The 13653-nt window shown below is 41.7% G+C and overlaps 1 protein-coding gene across 1 annotated transcript; it reads right to left on the reverse strand.

The window, feature by feature from the left end:
* Positions 1 to 2148: 2148 nt before the first annotated feature.
* ttc36 (tetratricopeptide repeat domain 36) lies at positions 2149 to 6836 on the reverse strand. The gene is made up of 3 exons (XM_078533054.1): positions 6650 to 6836; positions 5501 to 5689; positions 2149 to 3941 (listed from the first exon to the last, which is right to left on the reverse strand). The coding sequence occupies exons 1-3, from the start codon at positions 6753 to 6755 to the stop codon at positions 3667 to 3669; spliced, it is 570 nt and encodes a 189-aa protein (XP_078389180.1). The 5' UTR covers positions 6756 to 6836; the 3' UTR covers positions 2149 to 3666.
* Positions 6837 to 13653: the final 6817 nt, after the last annotated feature.

The raw sequence follows: 13653 nt of genomic DNA on the forward strand, positions 1-13653 counted from the left end.
CCCCAACCCCCCCAAACCTCCCCCTCCACCCCCAAAAAACCCCACCAACCCCCACCCTGCAAACCCCTCTCCCCAACTCCCCAAACACCCCCTCTCCCCCACCGCCCAAATCCCTCTCCCACCTAACGAATAGCACCTTCAGTTAGGAAACTATCCCAAGGCCCTCACAGGAGGTTAGACACATCATTTGACTTCCAGCCACATGTCCAAAAGCTCAGTCAAAAAGACAGGTTTTAAGCAGCCATGTACTGATTGCTCTGTTGACACAACAAACCCAACACCTTGTGCACAGAACCAAGGCTTCAAAGACAAACAAAATGAAAAACACAGGAGTTTGGGAATCATCAGTTCGGTCTTTCCTTATTTAGATGAAAATCAGTTTAAAAAAAAACTTGATTTCAAAATCCAAGACTTCTTCATCAGGGAAAGAAATCATTGTAAAAAAATTTGAAAGCCAAGAACCTTTGTTAAAATTAATTTTTGTTCATACGCCTTAGAAATGTTTTAAAAACACATCATTTTGAGTCAACACCTCTTTGATCCTTTTGTCTGTGACATCTTTTGATTATCTGCTCCCATCACTGCTTGCTTATCTCCACAATCACCCCACCCTCAGCTTCTCTCTCCCCCTGCCCCCCACCTTAAACCAGCTTATATTTCACCCCTCTCCTAACTATACTCAGTTCTGTTGAAGGGTCATGTGGACTCGAAACGTCGACTCTTTTCTTCTCCACCAATGCTGCCAGACCTGCTGAGTTTTTCCAGGTAATTCTGTTTTTGTTTTGGATTTCCAGCATCCGCAATAGTTTTTTGTTTTTATTTTGAGTGAGCTGTTGGCCTCACCTAAACTCTCCCATCCTGAATTAGAGTCCATTCCTTTTGTTACTTTACTCTTTCCGATGATGTGTCTTGCGACGATGTCACTGATCTACATTGGCTCCCAGTCTACCACTGTCTTGATTTAAAATTTTGCAACTTTATTTTCGAATCCATCGCCTCAACTTTAACTTTGGAACCTCCTCCAGCTCTATAACCTCCCAGATTTCTGTGCACCAACTCTGGCCCTCTTTCACGTCCCCAATTTCTATCACTCAATCAATGTCAGCCCTCTAGGTCCCAAGCTCTGGAATTTCCTCCCCACATCTCTCCACCTTTCCTCCTTTAAGCTACTCCTTAAAACCTCTCTATTTGACCAAGCTTTTTTGGCCAACTATCCTAATATTTCCTTCTCTGGCTTTGTGTCGAATTTTGTCTGCTTGCTCACTGTTGTGAAGAACCTTGGAATGATCTACTGCATTAAAGGCACCATATAAATGCAATTTGTTGTTTCCCTGCATTAGATTGGCACAAATTGTTGGCGTAGTTTTGCTCTCCTGCCAGAAGAGGGTGACGTAGTACTTCCATGTCACTCAATTGCACCATCTAGTGGCCTAGATGACTTATAACAAAAATAAATTATTTTTTTTTTGTGCAAACCTATTTTCTTTCCAAATTGTAGCTGAACCTAGTGGGATTTTTGGGATTTCATTGCTCCTCCAGTTTTCTTTTATCAACATCTTCAATGTGCATAGGCATGGAAGATTCTGGCACTGGTGTGTTAGTCATGACATAATAGTTGGTAGCACTCTCGCCTCCAGTCAGAAGGCTGTAGGTTCCTGTACCACGACAGAGACTTGAGACAAAACACTGACACTTACAGTACCGAGGGAGTGTGGTTGAGATATTAAACTAAGGCCCCATCCCAGGAGGACATAAAAGATCAGCAGCGCTATTTCAAAGAGCAGCAATGGTATTCACCTCAATGTCCTGGGCAATATTTATCCTCGATCAACATCACCATTAAAAATTATCTGGTCATTACCACGGTGCTGTTTGTGGGAGCTTGCTGTGCATAAATTGGTTGCCACATTAACTACATTACAACAGTAAATACCCTTTCAAAAGTACTTAATTGATAGTAAAGTGCTTTCGCATGTTCCAAGGTCATGAAAGGTGCTATAGAAATGCAAGTCTTTCTTTATCTTTCTGTTCTGGGGATCGGGGGGGGGGGCATCTGAAAATTAGGCAGGATAATGTGAGAATGCTGGATGTCAAGTTTGTCATGTTTGCATTGGTACTGAGCCAAAAATGTATTCAAATAGAAAATCATTTTACAATAGACTTGACTTTTAATGGACAGATCTGGCAGTGGAATAGTTATGTTACAACTTAATAGTTCTGCACGCAATATTCTCTTATTTTCAGCATCACTGGTCTCATTGATGAGCAGACTCGGCGTCTCTTGCGATCGGGAGTAGATCCTCCCTGCTTTGCTATCTGGTCCTGCGATTGGGTAATCCAGGGCGTAACAATGAAACCCTTTGTTATCATGTGAACAATAATATAGTCACCATCGTTCCATCATTGAGTATGTTTAAGGCTGAGATAGGCAGATTTTTGCTTTTTCAGGATATGGGGAGTGGGTGGGAAAGTGGAGTTGAGGCAGAGTATCAGCCGTGATGGTAATCAATGGCAGGGTAGATTCAAGGGGCTGCACAGTCTACTCCTGCTCCTATTTCTTACATTATGTTCTCCCACATACACTTTGCAAAAATTACAAGTTTAGTGAGATGAAAACTAATTAGAAATCTTCAAGTTGATATTTTTTTTTTACAGATAATAAATGAACAAAGAGTAACATTTTTAGTAAAACCCACCTTACATCAACTTTTTTTTATTATTCATTCATGGGATGTGGGCGTCACTGGCTAGGCCAGCATTTATTGCCCATCCCTAATTGCCCTTTACAGAGGGTATTTTTAAGAGTCATCCACGTTGCTGTGGGTCTGGAGTCACATGTAGGCCAGAGCAGTTAAGGACGGCAGATTTCCTTCCCTAAAGGACTCTAGTGAACCAGATGGGTTTTTAACAACAATCGACAATGACTTCATGGTCAGATTTTTATTGAATTAAAATTTCACCATCTGCCATGGTGAGATTCAAATCTGGGTCCCCAGAGCATTACCCTGGGTCTCTAGATAACTAGTACAGTGACAATACCACTATGCCACCACCTCCCCTAACTCTGCTCCTGTTAAAAAGGTAAATACACTCTTCTAATAAGCCTTTTGAACTGGGTGACCGACTTAAAGTGCCAAAAGGGTACAAGCGCTGGTGACCATAAGAGCAGTGATGGGAGTTGCCGGAGCCCATAAGAGCTCAAGGTAGGGGGTGCTGGTGCCCAACAACCACTGTGCACACGCTCACAAAGAAAGCAATGATGCTCAGACACCCACAGGCTGTCCTAGAAACACAGGACAAAAGACGTTCCTTAAGGGACACACGACAAGCAGTCAAAATAAGGGACAATCTCTTAAAATACAGGACAGTTGGTCACCCTGCTTTTGAAGCTGGTCAGCTGTGAGCACTAAGTTTGGCCCTTGGCAGCTTAAAGTAGACTGCTTCAGGACCTGTGCTACTTCCTTTTAGAGTTGGAACAAACTGTGCTAACGTCTCAAGGCCATGGACTGTAGCCATCAGTAGGCTCAGGTAGGGAACTCAGAAACAGGAGATAAAAAAACACAGATAAAACTTTTTAGGTTATTTAAAAACAAAGTTATTATTAATGACAGAAGGGGAGGAACAACAATCTCAGTGAACTCTTGTACCAACAAAGCACATAGCCCTTCACACAGAGGGTGACACAGAGGGTTCCGGATTCCTGAGGTTGGCCACCATCTTGGACAACATACGGTTGCAAAGAGCTGCATAGGGATTCATGAGGGTCACTTGGCTCTTGGCAAACCCATTGCCAAGATCCGCCGCCTGTCTGAAGTCCTGCAGTGCCTCTTGGTCTTGTCCGAAGAGTCGGTAGAGGAGCCCTCGCTGGACCAGTGCTAGGCTGGCTGTCCATCCTCTTCCTCTGCTCAGCTCCACTGCTTTGTTCAGGTCACTCATTGCCCCTGGAATGATCAAGATTATCCATTGGTGAGCCAAATGCCCCTTGATGAATCAATACTCAGAAGGTCAACCATAATAGGAATCGTAAGAACATAAGGGTAAAGGAGCATGAGTAGGTCATTGGGCCTTTTGAACTTGCTGCACCATTCAACAAGATTATGACAGACCTTCTTTCTCAACTCCACCTTGTCGCACTATCTCCACTTCCCTTAATTCCCTTAGTGTCAAAAGTCTATCGACCTCTGCTCTGAAGATACTCAACAAATGAGCATCCAAAGATCAATAACAGAGTAAAGAAATTTCTCCTCATCTCACTCCTGAAGGGCTGACCCCCTGAGATTGTGACTCTGTACTGAGATTCCTCAACCGGGGAAACATTTTCTCAGCATTTATCCTGTTAAGCCCCTTGTATGTCCTTCCTTAGGGATGGAGACCAAAACTGCACACATGCGCTACAACCGAAAAGTATGTAAGGTGTGGCCTCACCAATGCCCTGTATAATTATAGTAAGGCTTCTTTATTCTTGTACTCCAATCCCTTTTTAACAAGTGCTAACATATCATTTGCCCTCCTAACTACTTGAAGAAAATCATCCTCCGACTGGGTGCAAACCCAGCCTGCATCAGTGAAAGTGGCGAGTACGGGAGCTGTAGCACAGCTTTGCAATCCACATATTTCCCTCCCTTTCTTTTTCGACAGTTAACATCTGCTGAGTTAAAGCTGTAGTCCTAAAGAGTAGCACCTTAAAGCTGGTGGACAGGTTAAAAAAAAAGAAAGAATGTTTGTACATTACAATTGGTCTTAGACATTCCTGGGCTAAGGAAGGGGAAATCAGCTTGGGCTCCTTCGTCCAGTCACTTGTCAAAATGATTCCCACTGGAAAATAAGCATGATGATCAGGGAAGAATCAGTCTCAGCTTTGGTGTCCTCAATGGTTTGGCTGTTCCTAAACATTGTTGTAGTTACTCATCAATGAATAGGAATTAGATGTAAGGATCATTATTTGACAAACCTGGATTTCTGTAACTTTGAAGTGTAATAATTGAGCGGATAGAACCATCACTTCCATATCCAATCATCATGCCCATCACTTGGACGTGTCCATCTTTAACTGCATCCATCTATAAGCTTATTATTCATGCCACTCATCCACCATCTTAGCTATCCATCACCAAACCTCTCACTCCATACATTCAATATCCCACCCATTTATCATTAATAAATCCATCACTATTTCCATCCATCCCATGTTGTACTGTCAATTAATCATCCCACCCATCACCCACATTCTTTGCATTGTCGATCCATTCTGTCTATTGGCCCATCCATGAAGCCATCTGTTCATCACACGACACATCCACCCAGGCATTTTCCCACACTCCTAATTATTGCCCCAATCAATCATCCATCATCACAGAGAAGACAATCGCTGTACCTACGAGTATAAAATGCCACCGGTAAACTGCTTTACAATCATTTTTGTTTATTTTTATTGTCTTGTACCTTACTTGCCACCCCTCCACCCCACCAAACCCTCCCTTTCCTTATGTTAACCCTTTACCTGTCGTGTCTCCCTTCAGCCGCAGAGTTTGTGCTCGGTTGTTGTAGCCAGATGCTCGCTCAGGAATGATTGCTATGGCCTGACTGAATATTTCCACAGCTGCATCCACATTCCCAGACTCTGCCTGGGAAATTCCCTGCAGTTCCAAGTCTTTAGCCTGTTGCACTAGGACTGGATCAAACTTGCTATCTAAATATAACAAATTGAGATGCGTTATGCAGACAGAGGTAATCGAGCAAAGTTCCAAAAAAGTCCCACATCTCCACTATTTAACTCTGGCCTGCAACCCTCCACACAAAGAGAACAACTTATGCGTGAGAGAGATTGAATGAGATTCCTCAGGTGCTGATTCAGTTGGGGTACTGGTTCCCTAGGGAATGAATTTGCTGGGGTGTAGATCCCTGGACATCCTTATTTCTGGATTTAAAAATTTCCACCATTGTTTTCCAATTTGTACATGGCCTCAACCCTATCTCTACAGCCCTCCTCCAGCTCTGGCCTCCTGGGCATCTCTAATGTCAATCATCCTACCAATGGCATCCATGCCTTCAGCTGCCTAGGCCATAAAGCTCTGAAATTCCCTTCCTAAACCTCTCCACCTCTCTTTCATCCTTTAAGATGATCCTTAGAGCCTACTTATTTGACCTAGCTTTTGGTCATTTACCTAATGCCAAATTTTGCTTCTCTGTGAATCAACTTGGGATATTTTACTACGCTAAAGGTACAATATAATGCCAAATTGTTTTTGGGTGCTGGCTTGCTGAAATAGGGGTTTCCTGAGCGCTGACTTTTGCTGAGGTTCCCTGCAAGCTCCAATTAACTGAAGTACAGGACCCCATACGTTGATTTGTTTCCCAAAGTGTTGACTCTTGCTGGGATAGGGATTCCTAGGGCTCTGACTGTCAGTGGGGTACGGGATCCACAGGTATCGAATCTACTGGGGTATGGGCTCTCCCGGAGCTGACCCTCACTTTGTCAGTGTTCACAGGTAGATATTTATTACTGCACTCAAGTGCACAATATGTACGAGTCCAGCGAGTGTCAATGCCAAACCTGATCTTGTCCTCATTCCAACACAAAACTGATTTTGTGAAGGGTAATGCGAAGACCTTTAGTGAGAATAACCAAATTAAACTGTCAAACACTCACCATCATCGGTTAATTCTACCTCTGCTTCCAACCCAAGATTGTTACCAAAGGGGTTGTTGGGGTTGAAGATGGCTTGGAGCACAGCCTGATCACCGAGTGTAGCCATATCCGGTGGATGATGTGATAATTCCTCGCCAAGGTACAGCCTAGGTGAAATAGATTCCTCTGTCAGATGTTGTGCAGTGGACTTCAGACCGAAGAGGCTGTGCTCACATTTAATTCCAGCCAATGGGACTGTGGGGCGGAGGCCAATGCTGGGAGCACTGACCTGCATGTTCTGGTAAACAGCACTGATATCAAACACAGAATATCTGGTAACACAAGCTTTGTACAAACAAAGCAAAAACCCCAAAACACCAACCCATGGGAGACTGAAGTGCACAAGGCTACAAGGTCCCCACGTTACATCCCCGATTTCAGTCAATGTCCTACTCCTGATCACTAACCAGTGATTCCATGCTCCCCCCTACACAACCCAATAAACAGTGCGAGTTCGCACACACATCAGCTGAAAGCATACAATTTATCAGCCAGCTGATACACATTGCCAAATAGTCATGGTTCACTTGCCGAAAGTATTGAAACACCCATCAAACTTTAGCAAGAGGCAATGTCATGAGGGGACAAGAGAAAATCTTATAGAATAATACAAATTAAAATATTGAAATCAAATTGGCTTTATACTGACCACATTTGTAAGTGATGTGTACTGACTGTAAACAAACATCAGCTTCCTTTACCCTGGTAGTATTCTCTGCCTTGACCCAGAGGTTCATGGATTCAAGTTTCACCCAAGTGTCGAGCCCAATCTAGGCTGATACTCCAGTGTAGTGCAGTGAGTGCTGCACTGTCAGAGGTGCTGTCTTTCAGGTGTCACTTTAAACTGGTTGCCCATGGAACTGTTTGAAGAGCAGGGAGTTCTCCCAGTGTCCTGGCCAACACTTCTACCTGATCTAACATTACCAAAAACATGTCAACTGGTCATTAATCTCACCACTGTTTGTGGAATCCAGCTGTGTGCTGGGCTTTCCCAAAATAAGTGATTACCTTACTAAAAATATAATTTGTGTAAACCATGTCCAGTTTTCAGAGTTGGGCCAATATGGTGCAACTTTTTAAAGCAGCAAGTTATGCTCTGGAACACACTGACTGAAAAGGCAATGGAAACAGATTCAGCGTTGAGTTTCAAAAGGGAATTGGATAAATATTTGAAGGGGAGAAAATTGCAGAGTTATGGCCGATGAGAAGGGTAGTGGGACTAATTGAATACAGCCAGCAAACGCCGGATGGGCTAAGTGGGCGATCTATAATTCTGATTCTAATTGCAAGTCTGATTTATTTCTTGACAAACCAATGGTGAGCTTTATAAATGTGCAGTGGTTATATTACAATAACCTGTCAGTATAAATGCTAACCATCAGCTGCCTGTGTTCCCGAGTGCCAGCTTTGACAAAAATACATGATCCCCCAGGAATAAAGTTTCATCAAACTTCAGTGAATATATTACCAGTAAATGATGAATACCAGGCATATCAAGGCAGGCTTCCGTAATCTTGAAGTTTAAAAGTCTGACGATTGTAGAGGAGAAGATTGAAGGAACTTGGAACATTCGAGTCCTTGGGAAGGCTGAGAATAGGAGGCAGTGCGGTATGTCTTTATTTCAACACAGGAAGCAAGTGCGTAAAAGCTTAGAAGGAACAAGAGAATTTCAGAGAGCCAAGAAATATAGCATTAGCTTCTCTAATATTTTCCACTACATACAGTCCCTCTAGTGTGTCCAACTGGCTGAACAAGCCTTGGGAAGGGACATCTCATTATAAGGATGCAATGCTAGTGTGTTGGCACACCAACACAGAGGGGGAGGCGCAGGTCCAATCCCTGTTCCACTGCTGCAGCAAGATGCCAAGCAGAGGCCAGGTTTTGAACCATATGTCTCACCTCCTGGTTGATAATGTTGCATATCGAGGTATTGGAAAGAGGAACCAGACTTAAAACTATTGAAAACTCAAATCTACGAATTGATAGCCGCAACTTGTGATACCATCAGTGACAGTCACCTCCATCAACTGGCCACCAAAAAGCATGGCCCATTGCTCTTCATTCAACATGGAACATGCTAGTTAACATAATTCAGCATAGCTCACAAAATGTCAGATTCCAAGAAGCAGTTGTATTTTTGCGCTGCGTTGTGGTCATATAAAAAGTGAATTCCACCTTATTGGGAAAATGAAATGAGATGGTTTTCAACATTCAAGCCCATTAAATACATTCGCTGTAACCTTTCATGGATGCTTCTCTGTGTAATAAGTCATCTTTCATTTCTGGAAAGTTGAAAGTCAGATTGCAGGAAGGTACACTGTAAAGGTTTGCTGGTGATATGTAGGTACATTACATTTCACAGTGAAGATCAATCCATCTGGGGGAAAAAAAACCTATAACTTGGGCAAATCAAAATCCAAAGTTGCACAGTACCATCTGGCGTTGCTGAGAGACTTTTCTTGGTGTTGAACTGAGAGATGAGATGAACACGACTTATTGCATGCTTCATCAAGATTAATGCAGGTCACCTCTTCAATATTTGCATTTCATTTCCTTTTGCTCTCCATGTCATTTGTAGACAAGAGGAGAAAGAAGCCAACTTACTCCCAAAACTCAGTTTGGACTAGCCACAAACAAGGAAAGAAATGAGAGTAACCCAGAATTTCTCGCTCAGCTTCTTTCCAGTAAAGGCATGGCTGAGATTAAACATTTTAAAAAACATATCTGCATCCTACCACTCATTCATAACATTCTCAGTGATGAATACCCATTATCTATCCTATGGTTTTACACAGAACACGCATCACTGGAGTGTAACTCTTTACTGACCAATGTACACAACCCAGAATCCTCAATGACTCACGTGTAGCAGAGCTAGACCGAACTGATGGGTCACAGAACAAAAACAAAAATACCTTGAAAAACTCAGCAGGTCTGGCAGCATCTGCGGAGAGGAACGCAGTTAACGTTTCGAGTCCGAATGACCCTTCAACAGAACATTCGGGTCATTCGGACTCGAAATGTTAACTGTGTTCCTCTGCGCAGATGCTGCCAGACCTGCTGAGGTTTTTCCAGGTATTTTTGTTTTGGATTTCCAGCATCCGCAGTTTTTTGCTTTTATCTTGATGGGTCACAGATCTGAGTTTCCCCACCTGTGGTGGTTCCCTGCTCTGAACACAGTCACGGGCACGAGCTATTGGATTCAGCTCCTCTGGGGATAGTAGTGGAAAAATGTAGCAACAGTGGACACCACCGTTATGCCTCCATAACAACATAGCCTACCAATGCTCTCTGAATGCTCTCACATGAAGTCAGCCATTTAGATGAGGTGTCTGTGGACTTTCAGCACCAGAGGTACCATGCCATAGTGTGGGGCAGAAGTGTTGTGAGAAAATGTTTAAAGAAAACCCAAACCCACATGAAATACACAAAATATATTTAAAGTATCTCCAAGGATAAAATGGACATGTTTATTAATTAAACTATCACTTAAATAAAAAAGTGCATAGAAAATGACGCTTAGAAACATTTTTTACAACTATGTACATTTTTTTTTACATTCATTCTTTAGCATAGCTTTCAGTTTTTCTTAATTAAAATTACCTTCATTACCATGATATGGTTTAACACTGATGCACTAATCAGATTGTTAATAATGTTTTGCAAGAGCAATGTAAAAAATAACAATTTACAGGAACACAAAAAAGACTGAAAAAATAATTAAAAAAGGTTTACAATTTGCCTCATCATGAATAAAAATAAAACAAATTTCTCACGGAAGGTTTCTCTGACCCGGAACATTTTACATCTACTACTTCGTGTATTCATCTCAAAGAGACATAAAAATATATTCACATTAACGGAAAAACACACATATAAATATAATTCCGTTCCGGTGGGGTATGGGGGAGTAAAAGGCAAGCGTCCTAGTCACAGAGAACAGGGATGTATAGACACAATGTGTACCCGAACTTTTAAAAAATAATTTAAAAAGTATATTCCCCCCCCACCCCCCCATCTAGTAGTTATATAGTCAGCTGTCCATTCTTGAAACAATAAAAAGAAACTGCAATAGTGTTTAAATATTAAAAAATCTTGTGAAAGTATCACTGAAGCCTTATGTTCTCTGAAAACAATTCAGAAATTGCAGATTCCGCACTCCCCCTCACTGTTATTTCTTTCTGAACTAGGACCCAGAACTATGTACTTTTAAACGAACAAGACATGATGGTTTTACATGATCTCTAGATTTACCGTAAACATCGTATTGCTTTGAAATGGATGCTAAATAGACGAGAACCAGCCCTTCAAATTAACCCGCATTTTTTTTTCCAGATGGGATTTTGTATCTCATTGAACAAACTTTATGGTGTATTACTCATTTAAAAAAAACTTTTCTCACAAGAAGTTCAGTCATTAGAAAAAGATACATTCATTGTAAAATCACTGTGTCCTACTGTGTTGTGTTGCAAAGGGACAATGTTTAAAATCATTTTAAAAAATACTGAAGTCCCTCCTTGCCAGATCTTCATGGGTTTGAGCCTGAATTATTCCATGTGTCTGACTCATAATTTTCCACTATGCTAGGGGCATCTATTCATCAGTTCCAATCCTGTTGCAGGATAGGATAATGAATTCCTCCAGTAAAGGAATAAAAAAAAACACACAACAGCATTTCTACAGAGGACAAAATACCAGCAACCCTTTGCAAGTGCGTCTCTTGTCATAAATTGCTAATGACAGTCATGGAGTTATTTCTAGCCTTGACTATTCTGCAATCCAAGAGACCAAGCTGGAACTCATTTGTGCAGCGCCAGCACACCAGTTTTGAGGCAAAAATGGAGGCAAGACAATACCTCAACCGTTCTACAAAGACACTAACAGTACAGAGTGAACCTTATGAAATGGTGCAAAAGGACAGCAGCAGCGTAAAAAGAGTTTTTTTTTTAACTTTGGTGTTTAAAATGAAAATCAAGCCTCGTGGATGCTGCTCAGAAGAATGCGCTGGATGTTACTGCAGCTAGTTCTGTCAGATGCACTGGGCTGCAGTGGTACAGCTTCACACCTCATGAGGAAGGGATATGAACAACGTGTTATTACAGATGTACTTTTGCCAGAAGCTAATCCTTCAAATGGCATTGACGTCCTAGAAATAAGCACACCCACCACTGCACGACACCCCCACCCCCCCACCCACCCCTGCAAAAACGAACAATGGAGGCTGTGTGGATCGAAGTGGCTCTTCATTCATTTGGGTGAAACTGTCAATCAGAAGCTTAAAGCACCCAATACCAAGTGTCCTTGTTGAACTCAGTCCAGCACTTAAGAGTGAGCTGTGTGCGGGATATTTCCATTTATCGAGCAGCACCCCCAAACTACAGATGGCTGCAGAGTACAGAGTCAACAAAAAGACCCCAAATTAAATAAATAAATTGTAATAAAAAAATATATATATGCACTATGGCAGTATTTTCAATTGTTAATTGGCAGGTCTTTAAACTTCAGCTAAGTTGTCTATAAATCTCAACTTTAAAAAAACAATAACCTGGCACTTAATTATATACACTGTATGGCGCGGGTTATAAGGGTTTAAAAAAAGTTTAACTGCCTGTGAAAACCAACACAAAGGAATGCATGGCAGCTTCATACTCAAGGTTCGAACAGCCACATAGACAAAAAAAACAGCGACATTTGTAAACAAAAGCGAACTAGCAACTAGTCGTCTCTTCCGACTTGCCACACTTCTCCACCCATGTCCCCTCATGCCCAACAAAACCTGCATAAAGGTGTGGGGCTGTCTGCAGACATTTACTGCTGTAAAAAGTATAAAGGGTTTCATCAACAGTGTAGAAACAAGGGGAGTGAAGCTCCTATCAGCAGAATACCTACTTCCCTGCTCTCTCACTTCTCTTAGGGGCCATGATGAGAGACAGCAGCAGACATTACCAGTTTTAAGAGCTTTGAATCCCACATTACTGCCTGACTGAAGCCTGCTGTTAGTGCAGCTAACATCAAAGGTACAATTCTATATTTTAGGGAGAAGAGGGGACAGCGTGGAGTTTAAAAAAAGACCACAAAACATATAACAATGGGTGTCAAAAGACACTGGAGTCCTCCATTCATATGCTCCAGCTGCCTGGCATGTTGGGTACGCAACTATTCTGTATCTTGGCTCTGAATTAACAGGATGGTTGGCTAGGAGGAGGCACAACCTGCAAGAAATAACTAGAACTGCAATGATTCATTTATTCCTATGAATCAAGACTTTGGTACACATACTCAGGCTGTCACCACCTGGTTCTGCTGTGCTATCATAATTACCTACTTTTTAAGAACTATTACTTCCTACCTATTCCCAAAAGAACCTCGCTCCTCCTTCCATTCTATTTTTTTTAAAAATACAATTATATTCAAGCTTCCTATATGTCCAAATGGATTTCAAACAAATACAAATGATATGTTTTTTTTTAAAATCTCTGTTGGGGTTATAGATAGTAAGAGTTGTGGAGAACATTTATAATAATCTTTGTACAGTGTTATAACTCATTACCCACAGTCACTATGAAATCCCACTCTGGATAAAAAGTACTATTTAAAATCTCTGCTAATTCCTATTGAGTTAAAGACACTTATTGTCAACTTATTTCCTTTTAGTGGGAACTTGAGCCTTGGTAAAATCAGACAAGCCCACACCCGCTTCTGAATGAACACAGTACAGCATTTTTTATTTAGTGACACACCGATGGGGTTTCGGTATAAGTTTGATGAGGGGCAAACCACAGAGTTAACACCCTGGAATCCAACACATTAGGAACTATACTAAATAAACATTGCATTCTAAAAGCATGCCAAAGTCCCCTTGAATCAAGAACCGAATAAACCACTTGTACTCCAAATGTGTAGTGCTTAATCTCGGTTTTGGGCCACTTGCAAATTAAAGGTTTATAACTGCATTCAGAGAATCA

The sequence above is a fragment of the Cetorhinus maximus genome, chromosome 2 (assembly GCF_964194155.1).
Source record: "Cetorhinus maximus chromosome 2, sCetMax3.hap1.1, whole genome shotgun sequence".
In the NCBI taxonomy this organism is placed as follows: domain Eukaryota; kingdom Metazoa; phylum Chordata; class Chondrichthyes; order Lamniformes; family Cetorhinidae; genus Cetorhinus; species Cetorhinus maximus.